This window comes from Cucumis melo, chromosome 4, assembly GCF_025177605.1.
Source record: "Cucumis melo cultivar AY chromosome 4, USDA_Cmelo_AY_1.0, whole genome shotgun sequence".
Taxonomy (NCBI): domain Eukaryota; kingdom Viridiplantae; phylum Streptophyta; class Magnoliopsida; order Cucurbitales; family Cucurbitaceae; genus Cucumis; species Cucumis melo.
In genome coordinates, this window is record NC_066860.1 from 31,570,203 (window position 1) to 31,587,658 (window position 17,456).

Below are 17,456 nucleotides of genomic sequence, written 5' to 3' on the forward strand. Positions count from 1 at the left end.
GCTTGAATGATGTATACTATTCAAACCTATGGGAAATAGTGTAGGAAGCCTTGGTGAAGACAGTCTTGATCAATGGTGAAGACGGTCACAGTTGTCAATATTTAAGACGATTGGTTGGTCGCCGATCATCGTGAAAATTGGTTGCCAAGTGTGATGGCAATTGGTCATTGACGATTACTACGACAATTTGTTAATAGATAGGACATCGATAATTAACAACGAAGTTTGTCAGTAACGTCCAAAGTTGTATATCACCAGCAATCAAAACAATCGATAATCGATGGTCGAGATGATCCGAAGGCAACAATCAAGATAATCTGAAACTGACAGTTAAGATGATCAGTTATCGTAACCGTCAAACGACCAAGATTAGTCATAATGGTTGATCGTGAAGTTGGCCAACGTTTTTGTTGTCAATTGCATTGATGATTATTGATAAGAGGTTGAAGTGAACAAATTTCTAAAACATGCAATATTCAATTTAAAGAAAAAAATAAAAGTCCAAACTAAAGGATTAGTTTTCTTAATCCCATAAATTTTGTTTTGAGTGTTCGAGTTTGGTTTCAAAATGTCAAACTCCCTAGTTCCAAACAATGAGCCAAACACCCTATAGAGTTTTGTTTATAGTTATTTTTCAATATAACAAAATAAGCCGAAATATTTATGAAATAAAGTAAAATTTCACAACCTATTCCTAATAAATTATGATAGATTACTATATATATCTATACTAGACACAGACAATGGTCCATTTTGATATATTGTAGTTTATCACATATTCATTGTATAATTTCAAACGATTTATCTTTTATTTATTGCACTATGTTAATGTTATAGTTTTTATATATAAATATTATATTCAAATTTCAAGATTATATTTAGATTTGGATACGTTATACCAACCCTAAACGATTTTTCTAAAATTTGGTATAAACGCCCAATTTTTCTTTTTCAAAATTGGTATAAACTATTTTTTCAATATTATTTATACACAATTTAGTTTTTTTTGGTTACTAACCAAAAAAAAAGAAAAGATTAGGAAAAATTAAAACAATCGAAAAAGAAGAAAAAAAGATGGTTTGCCATGTGGCACTATGACAGTATGCCACGTACATGGTTAGTAGAGAGCTGTGTGCAGACCCGCAGGTAAGTCTTAAAAAGAAAAACCCCATCCTTTGTTTTCCCCCCAATTTTCTTTTAGATTTCCCTCTTGTTTTCTGAAAACTCTCCCACTTTCCTCTCCATCTCTTCCTCTATTCCAATCTCTCTCACGAGACGCGTCGGACTATCCTCACGAAAACGTTCGCTGCGCTCCTCTCTCACGAACCTGCTCGATGTCGCGCGCTGGTCGTCCGCTGTCATAGCAGTTGGTGGTCCGCCCGCGCCTCCAGTAGTCCCCGCTGCACGGCCATACGATCCAATATCTCTTTCTCAGTGCCACTCTAAGGTAAAATTTTGCATCTCCTTTGTTTCATTATAATTGTTGCATTGGTTTTGGTTGGATTTTACATTACCAAAAGAATAAAAAACCTTGATGGTATAATTTTCCAATTACTACTATGATTTCTTAATTGTTGTGGAAGTCCATTCTATAAAATTGTTTCATCTTTAATGATTATGAAGATTTTTGTTGGGTATTTTCGTCTAATATTTAACGCCTGCGTAGATCTCAATGCTGAATGTTTTCGAGTATTTGGTTATTCAATGAAGCTTAGAAATCCCATTTGGTGAAATCTCATTCGGTCTGTGCTCTTTTCTAGTAGGCCTATTGAAGTTTCGTACCCCTAGAATCACCCCTCACCCAAGCTGAAGTTTATCAATCTCCTTTGTCTTTGTAGTTTGGTTTCAAATACAAAATTTGTCCCTGCATTTAACATTTTTGTCCAAGTTTGAAAGTGGTGTCTTCCATTCATGAAGAGAACTCCAAATGATCATGCTATGTTTCTTTTCGAGATGTTGAAACTTGCAATGAGAGACTCTTGACAAAAGGAAGAGAGTGGACGAGAAAACTTTGGATTTAATTTGTTTCATGGGTCCTAGTTGGCTAGTCGTTTTGGAAACCTTTTGTAGCCTCTCTTTCTCGCTTTCAGTTATATTAATTGTGCACTGTTTTTTAATCTTATGGCATACTGGTTTGAGTTAGGGTTCTTATCCTTTTCCATCATGTGTTTATGGTGACTATATTGTTGGCCATTATCTATTACTTTGGTCATACATATATCAAGAAATAATGCTTGAGGTAGGGCTTAATATTTTGAAAATTGTACTTATTAAGTATTTAGTAAGCATCTTAGATTTGCGTTTGATAGGCACAATGGGCCATTTTTAAGTTGTTTTAATATTTAAAGTGCTGTACTTAAGAGTTGTAATTTGTATTTAGTTTTCAGTTTAAAAGTCATACTTAGACACTTAATGGCTACATTTTAGGTTGGTTTGAGAGTGAAATGTTGCACTGACATGATTTTTAACTTATCTTAAGACTTGATTCTTACTTTCACAACGTTTGGAAAATTTTTAGGTTGCCTTTGAGTTTTTAAGTCACACTTAGGTAGTTTTTACTTGTCTTGAGAGTGGAAGTCGAGCTTGAACATTTCCAGCTTGTTTGGGTATAGAGTTTTACTTAAACACTTTTTGTGAACTTTTTAGGTTGGTTTAAGATACTTGGGAACACTTTTTGGTTGTTTTGTGAATTGAAGCTTACCTTTCACACTTCTTAGACACATTGTAGAAACTTTTTAAGCTGAGTTTGTATGTGTAAATGCCACTAAGACACTTTGTAGGTTGTTTTGAGGTTTGGTTTGAGAGTAGAAGTTAAACTTGAGCATTTCTAGTTTGTTTGGGTTTAGAGTCTTACTTGCACACCTTTTGGCGACTGTTTGTGTTGGTTTTTAGACACTTGGACACACTTCTTGGTTTTGTGTATTGAAGACTGCCTTTCACATTTCCTATAAACTTCGTAGGAACTTTTATAAATAGTGAAAATACAAAAGTCACGTAAAATAAACAATACATATTTAACGATGTTTATAAATTTCACTCTTGATATTGTTTTCTGAGTATTATCTTTCATTGTTGAAAACTTAGGAGACTAATTAAAGAGATACATCAAATCTCGATTTTTTTTCAACCTAAGACTAGTTAAAGATGGGCAATCCTTCAGTCTTCAATCTGCTATTGGTTATTGGGGTATAACATGTGCCTTTGTTCCCTTTATATTTTCTTCTTTTTGTGCCAATCTCTAAGGTCTTATTACAATTTTATTTATTAATGTTTACCTTGGAAGAGTTTTGCAACAAAGTGTTATATTTGTTTCATCGTCTTCATCAAATGCAGTATCGTGGATTTCATATAAAAGATAGAATACTTTCTTCACGGCTACTATCTTCCCGTGACATGGCAATGTGACTGGCACTGGTATGCTGCGACTCATTCACTTTGTTGAAGCTGCAGTCTCCATTGAGTATGGCAGAAGTCGTTGCTCCAAGTTCTTTGCCTTCAGCTTCTCATGATATTGGTGGAGGGGCTCCAAAGACTGGGAAATCAATCTTAATTAGAAGAAAAACCCCATCAGAACTAAGGGTAAGTTTCTGACTTGCTAAATGATTTAATCATCGCATAGTGAAGCAGGCATTTGGGCCATATTTTGATGTCCCCTAGATTTTCACTGCATGCAGTAATTTGTAAATGAGTAGAATCGTAGTAATCCATGGGGATTTAAATTATGATGTTTTCCCCTCCATATTGTCTTTGGCATTTGTCCTTGCCTTTTCTGTTGTTTAAAACCGATTAATTGGTATGTTGTTGTTTTGGGAGAAATAGGTAACTTAAGTAATTTTTAGATCTCAAGTGTCTTGCTCTTTGTCATATTACTATTATTATAAAATTTCATGCCAAGTAAAGGCAGAGTTTCAAGGTGACTGAAGTGGTAGAAGATGGTACGTTAAGTAAAAATAAAACTTTTGTATTTCATGGCATTTGTTTCTGCATTATGAAGCTTCTCTATTGGCATTTGCTACATTTTCTCATTACTCATTTCAAATGGGATGAAACTTTTGTATTTTTTGCCCAATGTTTAGCTCACACCAAAAACTTTTGTTGCAAATGTGGTTAGGTTGAAGCAACATTTCTGAATCTTGTGTATCTATGCTCAAAATTTTGCAGGCAGAGCAGTTGAAGAGATCGAACGATTTGAAACTTCTGGATGAATCTCCTTCCGCTGCTTTTGCTTCCAACAAGTGAGCTTACTCATTTCTCTTATTTGTATGATTGCAATTATGATTCCCTTAGAGTTATTATTTTTATATGTTTAAACAGTGCTTTGGGCAATGGGTTCAAGAAGCCAGGGTTACTCAGAAATCCTAGATACATTGATACACGCATGGATGAGGTATTTCAAGTAAAAAAATCTAGGCTTAGGATCTTATCCGGGAAAGATAATCCTAAGGTTAGTGCACTTCTCTTGAAGACTTGTATGCATTGATATTAGATGTTTAGAAGTAATTGTATTTAGTTTCATATCACTTGCTTTATAACATTTAGGAAAATAGTCCGATGGAGCAGACTAGCAGTTTCATGAATATATCTCTGCTTTCAAATTCGAATACAAGTCAATGGTAAGAACTCTACTTTTATGTCTTTTTAATTACTTCAATGATTTGTATTTTCTAATTTTACTTCTGTAGCTGTTGGTTACATAATTCTGTTTAATTGCAGCAAGGGAAATTCTGTTGGTCATGCTGATGTTGCCCTGGATAAGACTGTTAAATCTTCTCAAACAGTTGAGAACAGTAGCCAAAGTGTATTTCGAAGTGTCACAGAGCTCTCATCTGGTGGTGACAAATTGACTGGCTTGACAAGCATTGATATGGTAGAATTCTTGAGCAATGTTTGATTTTTTTTTTCTTTTTTAATTTCATATCAAATACTTTTTGAAGTTTTATTTGCAATTTTCTAGGGCAAAGCATTAAAAGGACTTTTTGCTCGTGAAACCACTTCAGTTTCTAGTTTACCACCAGACTCTTCCAAGAGATTCAACAATGCTTCATCAACTTATCCAAGTGATTTATGTGGTGAAATCTGCATACTAGGTCAAAAGGCTCCACTTGATTTTACTTTAAAAACTAGCATGCGAGTGGTGTCCTCCTCCTCACTCAGTTGGTGAGTGTTTCGGTGTATTGGAATGTCCTGTTTCTTGGCTCAAAAGTTTTCTCAAGTGGATTTGTTGGAAAGTGTCACTGTCAGCTAATCAATTAATCGTTTTCTGTTATTAAGAGAAAACTTCTTAGCTGCGTCATTCAATCTATTCTTTTGAGAAGATGCAGATGTTTCTTTCAAGCATTTTGAATCACCCATAATATTTTCTTTTGATCTAACCTTGAGTTCTTATGATTAATTTTCTCTAGAATTGTTTGACAAATATTGCTGTTGTATAATGAGTATTTATTTATTTGCAAGCTATCATCATTTGAACCAGGAGTAGGAGTAGGTTCATGTTGGTGACGCCCACTATGCTGGGAGTTTATTTATTTTTATATAAATATTTTATTATAAAAGTTATGTTTGCGTGTAGGTAGCATTACTTTGACATGAGATAGACTATCTTCTCAAATTTGTGAATGTGCTAAGTTCATGTATTTTTACCCAAAATAGAATTAAAAACTAATCGTTATTTATCGACTTTCTCATTTTCCCCAAAATGTAGGATCCACAAGATAATTGTGTCTGCTTCTATGCCTCAGTTCTCAATACAAGATGGTTCACAGGATCAAGTTAGGAACTGTGGTGGAGATCTGCCACCAGCTTCTCAAGCCTCAGGCCCTTTGATTCTCCATTCATGGGTTTATCCTCAATCTACCTTGCCATCTTCTCTTGTTTCAGTCTTGAATTCTTCCGGAACAGGTTGGGATTATTTAAAACATAAGATTCTGATGTCTGTGTGTGTACATACTCACTGGTTCTCCTCTGATGCAGTAGAAGCTGAGTTCCTCAGCAGACGTCAACAAGCATGGGAGGACTCATTTCAGAGCCTCTATTATATGCTTCGGAATAATATTTGTAGAGTTTTTTATGGTAACTACCTTCAGTACTGTTCGTTAAGTTTTCTAGATTATGCTTGTAGTTCTTTTAGTCTTCCTTTTTAAGTTTCTATCGGATGAAATAATATTTCAAGCTGCTAGCTATAATCATTTTACTTAAAAGTTGGTTTTAAGATACTGTTCTGAATCAATATTCATACTTGATACTGGTCAGTCATACCTGACTTGATTGATTGGTTTTGACATTTTCAGTTTGCACATCACAATTTGTGGTCATGTTTACAAGTGGAGATGCTTCTGGGGGCAACAAACACATGTGCAATGCATATATTTCCCAGTCAACAAGAGGCTTGAGGTCTATTTTGAGCGAGAATGTAAGACTAACCTATTCATTAATATTTTCCCCTTTCCAATTTAGACCTGCGGCTAAGATGGAAGCTGGTTGTATTTTGTTTAGATTTTAAACAATGGATTTTATTCCTTTTATAGGAATTTTCACCTACATTATTCTATTTTGTAGGTTAACAAAGGTTCATTTTATTAATTTTTTTAAAATTTTGTTTTAAATTTCTACCTCAGATATGTTATTTATGCACTATTTCCTGAGAATAGTCTCTTGTAGGTGCCTTTTGCCCGCAAAATAAAATTATACTAATGAACAAATGTTGAACTATAAAAAATTATATTGTTTGCTTGTTCTATGTTTATTATCATGAATTCAACTTTGTGTAACGTCACATTTTCCCATTGTTCTGAAATATGGATCAGGGTGTTTGTTTCTCTATGCCTCTTTGCCGTTCTAAAGTTGAGCAAGTTAACGCTGAAGTTCTGGTTGAACTTTCAGAGATAGAGAAGTATAATTTGGGACAGGTTAGTTATGTTTTCATCGTTTGTCCCTTGTCTATCCATTCATATCAAACCTTTTATTCAACTTTTTCCATTTATGTGAACTAAATTTTTAGAGCGTTGGCTACTTGGTTGAGCAAACTAGTGAAAGTATGTGTATCTTTTCAGACACAAAGAGATCGTTCATTTTCTGATGTAGATAAGAGCTGTCAATCTTTACTGTTTTTCAGCGAAAACAAAGATGTGCACAGATTGTATGATATCCTGTTAAATTACAGGTAAACGAAGTGTCCATAGCAACTTGCCTTTGCAGCTAACTTTTGGTTATTTTAACAGGTCTAAACACCTTACTTCTGATCTCTAAGATCAAGCCATCTTATAAAAAATTTAGTCATATAACAGGTTTTTTATTTACCTTGAATGTGGCTGATATATTTGGTTATTCTTCAGATCTTTCTTGACTTCATTAGCTGTCATGGATGTTCCTGTATTGTTATCACCTGTTCTCTTTCGGAATGCTGCTCTTTCTTCGCCTCAGGTATCAGCTCTATCTTTTTTAGAAAGGACAAGTAGTCTGCATGGAGAATATAAGAGTACATAAATAACCACTATAATATCCAATGAAGTTTACATTGCCCTTGTTTTTAGAAAGGGCACCTTGGTTCAAAAGAGTGAAGTGCCCTCACTGAGACACCATCTTTGGTGCAAGAAGTGCAGACTGCAGCATGCCTCATTGTTTATAAAAAATAAAATAGAAGAAAAAGCAAAAAAAAAAAGGTTACACAAATCCTCGTTTGTTGATCTAGTTGGATTACATTTTTATTGAGGTACTTGTTTCAGATATCATGAACAGCCACAATAAAGAATCTATCTCCGCTCAAATGCTATGGTTATTCTTATAATCATTCCTCTCTTTCTACCTTTTATAATTGATTTCTGTATAAAGATTTGTAGGTGCTGGTGGTTGCTTGTACTTTCTTTGTGTTAGCTTTCGTCAAAAGATCAAATGATTTGTTTTCTTAGGTCAAGTTCAAGGAGATGAGAAGTGCAAACTGTATTGCCGCAGTACCTAAAGGACGCACATCGAAAGATGGAGATTCAACTAGTCCCTCATCTGTTGGTGTCTCTTATAGCCTTGAAATTAGTGATGCATATATTCCACCCTGGGTTGTTTCCAGCGTATGTGCAGTGATGGCCATGGGTTCCAAAGGAAAAAGCTTCGAGGCTAGGTATGATTTCTGGACTTCGTTGTTTTCATTTCTTGTTATAATGGAATTGTTCGTTGAACTTTTTCGAAAAATTGCATTATTATCTCCCCAAGGTAGTTTAAAACGTTGATATCTACAAAAATGTCCAAGGTCTTCGCCTTGTGAACATGTGAATGGAAACATAAAAAAATGTTGGTACGATGGATATTTCTGAAAAAATATCTTAAAATGTATTTGAATGTGTAAATAAGCATTATACACATTATGAACTAAGTTAACATGCTTATTACTTATAGGATGACATTGTGTTGTTTACCTTTTATGTTCATGGATTTTTTTTAAGATATTATGAAAATGTCGATTCATTCTTCATGTCGATGTTATTTTAGTTAGTACAATTGGAGTAGGGAGATTCAAACCACAAATCTCATGTCGACGAAATTTGAGATATAATGAAAATTTCAATTCATGTTGCATGAAAATGTTTACATGTCAACGAAAATGTCACACTGCTATTCTCCCTGATTTGTTTTCTGCCGATCACTATCGATTCTTATATTATGTACATCTTGAAGTCAGTTTCTAACCGTGAAATGGAAGAAATGGTATTATTTGGATGATCCTTTTCTGATTGTTGGCACAATTTGGAACAATTTTCAGCTTCACTACAGACGCTATCTCAACCGGCTTGAATGTTGCTCTTGGATCGGTAGACGCTGATGAATCCAATTCTCCAGCTAAAGCCATTGAAGGCCTCAAACCTATCAACCATGTCTTTGGAATACCGGAAGTGATTGCTTCCTTATCCTTGCGTGCAGGTTTTTTAAGGAGTTTAAAGTACTCCGACGGTTCTTTTACGGCCTCTCTCTCTCCTGCATGACTTGCTTCATTTTGTTATATTTAAAGCCTTATGATTACGACAGTATGACGATCGTTCCTTTGTTATTTATCTTGTATATACTTTGTACAATTAGATTTTGAGTAGCACTAATTGATCCATTTCTTTTGTGGACGTTGATTGACCAGCATTGAGAAAGAAAGAAAAAAACTGTTTTTATCGGTTTTATGTTGAGTTGAGTTGATAAATGTTGAACGAGTCTGTAAGTTTAACAATTTCATGGTTTTGTGATATTACGGGTGTGGGGTGCGGTGAATTGTTGGAAGTAAGTTTGTTACACTTGGGAACCTTTAATTTTATTAATTACCTACCTTGCTAAATTATTTGTTTATTACAATAACATCCTTAAGCTTATATATAACTTATATATATATTTATATAATATGCTGAGGTTTTTAATCTTAATTTGAATATGTTTTTTCAATAATTATAAATTTTATTTTTTAGAGTTCTATTTATACCGGTATTTTGTTTCATATGTTTTAAATATCTTTAGATGGTGTATACCCAACTAAAAAAAGTGTAAACATTCATGTAATTTATGAACTTTAAGGGTAAGTGTGAGATTGACAAACTGCAACTTGCATCAATTAACTAAGGTGCATGATTGACCAAATTTAAGTTGGCGATTGTAATTGTAATAAATTACAAAGTTGGATGATTGATTAATTTAAAAGAAATGGGAGTATAGCAGTATTATGGTTTAGTCTTTAGGTAAATTCTTTACATACAATGCTCTCATAGGCTAAAATTATTAGGGGATTGTTTAGAGTTGTTTTTAGAATAGGCTAAATTTATTAGGGATTGTTTAGAATTGTTTTTAATCATGAGTGATTAAAGTATTGTTTCCAAAACTTAAAGGCAACAAAAGAATATCTTTTGTTTGTTTAAATTAACTTTAGATATCTTCAAATTATATTTCGAATTCAATTAACTTGAGTTTGAAAACTATGACCTCTTTGTTGTGGACCTATCTTAAATAATTTGAAGTTAAATTACAGTTTTATTTAAATATTAACAGAAAAGGAACAAAAAAATTCTTCCACAACGTTTACATTAAGGTGTTCATTATTATTTATTTACTATTGTTCTTTTGCCTTTCCATATATAAATTTCAACAACGTCAAACTTGAGAATCTCTCAACAACATAATCTTGTTGGCTAAATTCAAGGGACAATTTCAAAATTAAAAGTAAATCCAACTATTTTTTTCTTTTCAAATTTCCCACTTTTGGAACAAAAAAATAAAATAAAATAAAATAAAAATAAAATATGCTTTTAAAAATATAACCAAATTTATATTTTCAATCCGAGGCACACCCCAAATTGTCAGTATTGATTGACACAAGTCATAGTTCAAATATAGAATCATAATCAAATAAGTATTTAATGATAAATGACCGACTAGTTGACACCTTCCCCAAAAACTATCCATTTTTGCCAAATAATTAAAACCCAAACTTTATAATTAAATTGTAAAACATCATAATAAGTTTAATTTTAAGTTTAAATGTCCAATTTAAAATTTTAGATAACTTTTGAGGACTTGAATCTTTATTTAGAAAATTTTCATTTATAATTGCAAGTGTGGTAAACGTGAAAACCCGCAAATGCCCTCACATATGTTTACAATTACCGAATCTACCCTCCTCCGTTGTCTTCAACTCTAAGAATCTCACTCAATTCAGCAGAAGCAGTAGCAGAGCTGAGAGTTGAGCTTCGATGGGTTCCGTTTCTTTGAAAATTGGAGATGGAACGGCAAGATTCAAGAGGGCAACTCTTTGTTCTTCAGCTCTCAACATTCTCATGCTCATTTCTGTGGTCACCACCAATCTTTTCGCATTGTATGCCTTCACTTACTCTCCCAAAGATCGCGAAATCCATACGCTTGATCGAACACACAAAAACATTTCATTGATATCGGAGCAGGTTTCTTTAATTCTTAGAGAGATCGATGTTTCTCAGAAGAAGCTTGCTCAGATGGAGAAGGAAATTCTTGGCTATGAGAGCATCGATCTCTCCAGATCTAATGTTGCAAATGAGCTCAAACTCTTTCTACAGCGTCATCCTCTTCCTCTTGGTAAAGATTCGAAAAGTGGAATCACTGAAATGGTTGCATCTGTGGGGCATTCATGTGAGAAATCTATGGATCTTTTGTCGCAGTATATGAATTACAAGGTTTCTGGACCTTGTCCTGACGATTGGAGCCTTGCTCAGAAGCTGATTCTTCGTGGATGCGAGCCATTGCCTAGGCGGAGGTGTTTGGCTAAATCTGTGCCGAAGGTAGGTTTACAACCTTTTCCTATATCTCTATGGAAACCTGTTAGTGATAAGATTGTTATGTGGAGTGGACTTGGATGTAAGAATTTCCAGTGTTTGAATAGTAAGAAATTAGGGAGAGATTGTGTTGGTTGCTTCGATTTGATTAATGGGTTTGAGAATCAGAGATTTGTTAAGGCTAGAGGGAAGAATGATTTTCCAATTGATGATGTTTTAGCTTTAAGTAGTGGTGGAATCAGGATAGGTTTCGATATTGGTGGAGGGTCTGGAACTTTTGCTGCTAGAATGGCTGAGAAAAATGTTACTGTCATAACCTCTACTCTGAATATTGATGCTCCATTCAGTGAATTCATTGCTGCAAGAGGATTGTTTCCTCTCTTCTTGAGTTTAGATCATAGATTCCCTTTCTATGACAATGTTTTTGATTTGGTTCATGCTTCAAATGGATTGGATATTGGTGGAAAGCCTGAAAAACTAGAGTTCCTTATGTTCGATATCGATCGGATCTTAAGAGCAGGTGGATTGCTGTGGCTGGATAACTTCTATTGTGCTAATGATGAGAAGAAAAAAGCTTTAACTCGCTTGATTGAGCGATTTGGATTCAAAAAACTGAAGTGGGTCATTGGAGAGAAATCTGAATCAGGCAAATCAGAGGTTTATCTGTCTGCTGTTTTACAGAAGCCTGTAAGAGTATGATGACGATAGCTAATCTTCAACAGAAAAGGAAAAAAAGGTAAGAGAGAATCAATTTTTTCTCAATCCTTGATATAAAAAATATTGAGTGAGTTATGCTAATAGCATTATTTCAAAAGTAAAATAATGAATAGCATAAGTTGTTTATTCTGCTTACTATGATAATAGTTATGAAGAAGAATATAGCATTAGATCAGTCACTTAGATGTTGTTCTGTTCTTCAATCTGTTAGTCTGTTGTCAAGGAAATTGTTGCCTCTATTTTTTGTTTTCAGGAAATGAATCATTTGGAATGGAAATTGATGACACTCTTACTGTTAGTCTTTTTTAATCCATTGTTATTTAAGTTTGGAATATTATGCTAGATATTGATCAATTTTAACATGGCATCAAACCAAACTTGCTTCGTAGAAATTGATTAGAATAAACTTAGCTTTCTTTCCGAATAATCATGGGTTGGTCTTGTGGTAAAAAAAAAAAGAAACATAATATCAATAACTAACTAAAAGGTCATGGATTTCATATGGATTTTCGGGCGTGTCCTTTTATCCTTAGTTACTTTTATATATTTGGAAGATTTTTAGTCTATGATTAATAATTGTTGGCTGTTCTGGTTTATGTTAATTTTTATTCAAGGAGGTATCACTAATGACTTGATGACTTCCAAGTCATGTCAACTAAAGGAAGATTCCTTAGCTTCCAAATCTAATCTTCATGCCAAAAAAGTTGTACCATGTTGATAGATTCTTGAGTTCACATTTCAAAATGAAGTTTTTACATCATCATTTGATGTCATTCACCTAATGAGTGTCCATAGCTTCACCACTTTTAATGGACTCTTTTAATACTTGAAACTTTTGTCCCACTTAGAGACTCTGCAAGGGAAGATAAACGTGTGGACGTGTATCCAATAATTTTGTGATATTATGTGAGGATGCTCTTTTTCAAACAACTAGTCATATGATTAGGGTTGGACAATATATAATTGAAGCCAACTAAATTGACATCATACTAGCAAAAATGAAGAGGACTTAAACTAAATGAGTTTATTTGCGCTCTTTTTCACACTAGCAAAAATGAGTTTATTTCAAAGTCTTTAGGTTGGTCTCTATGTTGTCTAAGAAAATGATTATTTTGTTCCTTCAATTTTCATTTTTCGAGTCTATTACTTTAGGCTATAGTCATAGAGACTAAATTAATTATTTTTTTTAGCTAAAATAAGTACATATGGAGTGTATTTGCGCACTTCAATGTTATAGGTTGGATCTCCCCTAACAAATATTGAAAAAAGAAAATGGATATTTTGAAACCACAATTATTATACTAAAGCATGTAATATGTTTGCTATACAATTGTTTAGATTTGCCTTTGTTTTTTCAATTCTATTATTTAATAATTCTATTATTTAATTTGGTTAAACAAATCAATAAAAATATTATAGAGAGAAAAAAAATGCAATTTAAAAAATGGTTAACTTTATACTTGTTATATTTATGAAAATTTTTGAGATGAAATTGAATACCACCCTATCTCACATCACTTTTTTTTCATTCTTCCTTTTTTTTTCTTTTCATTTTTATGGCCACTTATTTACTATTTCATCATAATTTATCTATTTAGTTTTAAAACCATGTTTAATTTATCCAAACGTTAAACTGTGTTAAATTCGAAATAAAAAACAATATGAAAATTAGTCTAAAAAACCTATCCATTTTTTCCAACTTTTCTCCTAAAAAACAAAAAAGATTTAAAAAAGATTTTTATTTTTAACTTCTTTTTCGGCTCAAGTTTCTTAGATTAATGGGAAACCTCAGAAAAAGAAATAATTTAAAGTTTGTCATATATGTATATTCCCAAAATCAAAATAGTTTATAGTTGAAAGACGTGTGAAAGAATTTTTTAAGGTTTGATTTTTCCTTTAAAAAAATAAAGATTTGGAAAGATTCTATTTTATTATTTTTTAAAAGAAAAAAAGTATTTGTTACATATTTTATAGATTATATCATACAGTAAAATTTTAGATTTGTGAAACAGTATATATTCATAAATAATAAAACAATGTATTGATATTTATTTAAAGTGCGTTAAATTAAAAGTTCACTCAAATTAAAAGTTCATTTATTATTCTTTTCATATTTTGTAGCACAATAATTATGCGGAGAATTTCCTACCTTAAGGTTATGTATTGTAATCATTTTAACTTTTACATTTTATTTTTAAAAATTAAATCTATTTATTTTCCATATTTTATGGTCAATTGTATGCCTATGAAATGTAAAGATTAAATTCTTAGTTAATTTTAGAAAACAAAACCTTTTTTCTAGAGTTACTTTTTTAGTTGGTTTATTTAAAAGATATATATAATAAAATAAGAAAGTTAGAGATAGAAGGACAACGTTGATCAAGTTTGCTTCATCTTAAATTTTCAGCATCTGAACAGATACGTCGACGAAAAATATTTAATAGGTTCATGAAAATCATTAATTTTATTTGAATCGAATTTTATGCCTTTCAAACGTGTTAAAAATGGATCATTCGACAATTGATTTTGTGATGGTTAATTACCAACTTATTCTCTTTTTTTATATACAAGAATTGTACTTATTAGTTATATAGTTAATTTTACTTTGAAAGATTGTTGTGTATTTAGCACTAGGCTTTAAGCATACGAATTTTAAGGGGCGTTTGGGGGAAGGGTTGGGTTATGGGAGGTTAGGTTTATGTAATCCAACCCTCGTTTGGGGGAAGGGTTATGTAACCCTAGTTTTTAGCCCCTTAACCCTTCCTCAAACTCTTCTTCAACACTTCTTAACCCTTCTTCAACTTTTCCTTAACTCTTCTTCAACTATTCCTTAATCTATCATAACCCTACCCACATAACCCTTCTCCCAAACACATATTATCAAAACATTATCATAACACTTCTTTCATAACCCTTCCCCCAAACACATTTTAACATAGCACTTTCTCCATAACTCTTCCCCCAAACACATCTTATCATAATCCTAGGTTTATCATAACACTAGGTTTATCATAACCCTAACCCTCCATAACCCAACCCGTCCCCCAAACGGCTCCTTAGAGTTTTGATATTTTATAAAAGGAAATTGTATAAAAAGCTATCAAAAGGTTATCCGTTTTTAAATTAACTATTTTTGTAGTTTAGTAAATGTAATGATATAGATCCTATTATAATTTTTTTTTCTATTTTTGCAAACACTCATTTTATAAATCAATAGAAATTCAAATCCTACTTAATGGATTGATAATTAGCCTATTGTGTGTAATATAATTGCCATCTCCTGTATCTAATTAACTTGCTGAATAAAAAAATATATATATAAATATACACATCAAGATCAACCCTACTTGAATATAACTCTGATAGTTAATGTTTTGTTTGACAAAAATTTGACATACAATACATACAAAATCAATAAGATTAGACCAAAATATAGCCCTTTAGACTTAGCTGAGATAGTTCTGTTGAAGCTCACATCAATTACTTGCCCTCGACCAAGACATATGCTAAACATTGCAAAATAGTTAATAGTAGGCATGTCCCAAATGAGACAAGAGAAGAACTCGATCTTAAAGACCAAATATAAAAGGCTATATTCCATAAATCAGTCCTTCGGACGCTAGGCTTTCCTGCGCAAAGAATATTGCGAGAAGGCCTATCCATTAGAGAATTAACAACACAAGCCGCTTTGACTCGATGAGATGAATTTTAATCCTAAATTGCAGCTCCAAAACCTTAGAAGAGTAGTTAGGTTAACCATTTCCATAAATACATCGATGTAGCTTTAGAAAAAAGTAAGTTTATTCTTTTATTCACGAATTCTTGACTTGTAGCACTTTTTCGCTATTCCGACTTAAGTATTAGAGCTATGTGACAAACACCATACGAATGTGTATACTCTTTGTCCCACACATAAATCTAATTACCACCATGGTTATGCGAATTTCATGTATATTTTGTTCAATATAGACTCGCTACTAGAAAATTGGGTTTTCAAATTTTGCGTCGTATATAATTTCAACAACACAATTTTTGCGTCATTGAAGTCCCGATAAATAAAGGCTATTTAATGATACTTCAAAAAAAGTGTCGTTAAATATGCTTAGATGACACCAAGATTGTGTCATTAATACTCTTACCTGACACAATAAACTTGTCATCAGCATCTATAACTCGATATCAATATATTGTGATCAATATCATTACATTGACGCTCTAACTTTAAAATGTTATTGTTGTCGATATTTATAATAATTTCAGCATATATATTAATATTATTCGGATGTTCTTTTACATCAAATGGATTATGTTTATTTCAACTTTTCCAAAAGTTCAACCAATTTTTTTTTTTTTATATATAAACTTTTTTTTTTTAAAAAAAGGAGTTTACATTTGAAACTAGCTAGTATTCATGGTTTATAATTTTGAAATGTTATAATTTTGCGTTTACTACGTGGATTTGTTTATATTTAATTATTTAACAAATATTTATGGAGACTTTATATGTATGATATAATAATTTTATTGCATGTTGTATGATCTAGTCCAAACTCCTAATACATGGTTTAGGTGGATTGTGTCAATTTACAAGAAATCTCAAAGTCTTATAATAATCATAATTTAGATTTGAAAACGATTTTTCTTTGTTTAAGTTAACAATGAATTTTGTGTAATAAAATATTTTAATAAGACGTGTGTCGTATGCTTATTTAATCTCAATTGTCGAAACTTAAACTTTGTTTTCACATAACTCATCAACAAATGTTATTATAGCATTACATACGTACATTGTTATTTATTTATTTTTTTAAAATTTCATAACCAACTATTTATATTAACTGCATGCAGTTTTTGTAGTACGATGATTGAAAATTACAATATTTTTAGAAAGAAATATCATAAACTTATTTTAGCATAAGTTTGAAATTTAGAACTGTAGTTTAGTGTTTTTATTAAAAAGACCACCAACAATTTGGAATGTGTGTTTTAATAATTTGTAAGAATCAACACGTATGACTGGCTTTTTACTTTAATACTTTATCATCAATTTCAAAATTAAAATCCTTCCAAATGAGAAGAAATTCACATAGTCAAAAAAACCAATTAAAAGAGAGAGAGAAAAAAAAAAAGAAAGAAAGGAAAAAGCAAGTGGTAATGGTAATACAATAGAGAGTGTGAAAAGAAAACAATTCAGATTTTTTATTTTTTAGATAGGGTCATATCACGTGCTTTGCGAAAAGCACGTGACCCTGAGAAGAAGCCACGTCACCAGTTGGAAAAAAAGAAAAAGAAAAAGAAAAAGAAAAAAGAAAAAAGAAAACCCCTTCTCTGTGTCTCATTGCATGTCAATTTCATAATGGCTTGGCGATCTCGTATAATACCGTATATCTGGCAGCACAACTTCACCACCCTCACCCTCACCCTCACCCTCCTCTTTATATTCTCATTTTCTTTACTTTCCATCCAACATTATTC

General features: G+C 32.2%; 2 protein-coding genes across 4 annotated transcripts; both read left to right on the top strand.

The window, feature by feature from the left end:
* The first annotated feature begins 1,193 nt into the window (after positions 1-1,193).
* On the top strand, positions 1,194-9,307 carry LOC103486725 (uncharacterized). 2 transcript variants are annotated; one of them, XM_008444772.2, is made up of 15 exons: positions 1,194-1,447; positions 3,334-3,579; positions 4,162-4,235; positions 4,315-4,444; positions 4,540-4,613; positions 4,714-4,867; positions 4,955-5,157; positions 5,702-5,898; positions 5,971-6,069; positions 6,288-6,409; positions 6,804-6,905; positions 7,050-7,159; positions 7,332-7,419; positions 7,905-8,110; positions 8,750-9,307. In XM_008444772.2, the coding sequence occupies exons 2-15, from the start codon at positions 3,463-3,465 to the stop codon at positions 8,967-8,969; spliced, it is 1,896 nt and encodes a 631-aa protein (XP_008442994.1). In that variant the 5' UTR covers positions 1,194-1,447; positions 3,334-3,462; the 3' UTR covers positions 8,970-9,307. The 2 variants fall into 2 exon arrangements, with proteins under 2 accessions (XP_008442994.1, XP_008442995.1); XM_008444773.2 differs by having other exon boundaries at positions 5,974-6,069.
* Positions 9,308-10,600: 1,293 nt separating this feature from the next.
* LOC103486724 (probable methyltransferase At1g29790) lies at positions 10,601-12,907 on the top strand. 2 transcript variants are annotated; one of them, XM_008444771.3, is made up of 2 exons: positions 10,601-12,000; positions 12,596-12,907. In XM_008444771.3, the coding sequence occupies exon 1, from the start codon at positions 10,710-10,712 to the stop codon at positions 11,961-11,963; it is 1,254 nt and encodes a 417-aa protein (XP_008442993.1). In that variant the 5' UTR covers positions 10,601-10,709; the 3' UTR covers positions 11,964-12,000; positions 12,596-12,907. The 2 variants fall into 2 exon arrangements, with proteins under 2 accessions (XP_008442993.1, XP_050940034.1); XM_051084077.1 differs by lacking the exon at positions 12,596-12,907 and adding an exon at positions 12,235-12,552.
* Positions 12,908-17,456: the final 4,549 nt, after the last annotated feature.

Coding starts and splice junctions, on each gene's coding strand:
- LOC103486724 (XM_008444771.3), top strand. CDS start 10,710: ATGGGTTCCGTTTCTTTGAAAATTGGAGATGGAACGGCAAGATTCAAG.
- LOC103486725 (XM_008444772.2), top strand. CDS start 3,463: ATGGCAGAAGTCGTTGCTCCAAGTTCTTTGCCTTCAGCTTCTCATGAT. Junction 4,236..4,314: donor GCTGCTTTTGCTTCCAACAA/GTGAGCTTACTC, acceptor ATGTTTAAACAG/TGCTTTGGGCAATGGGTTCA. Junction 5,158..5,701: donor TCCTCCTCCTCACTCAGTTG/GTGAGTGTTTCG, acceptor CCCAAAATGTAG/GATCCACAAGATAATTGTGT.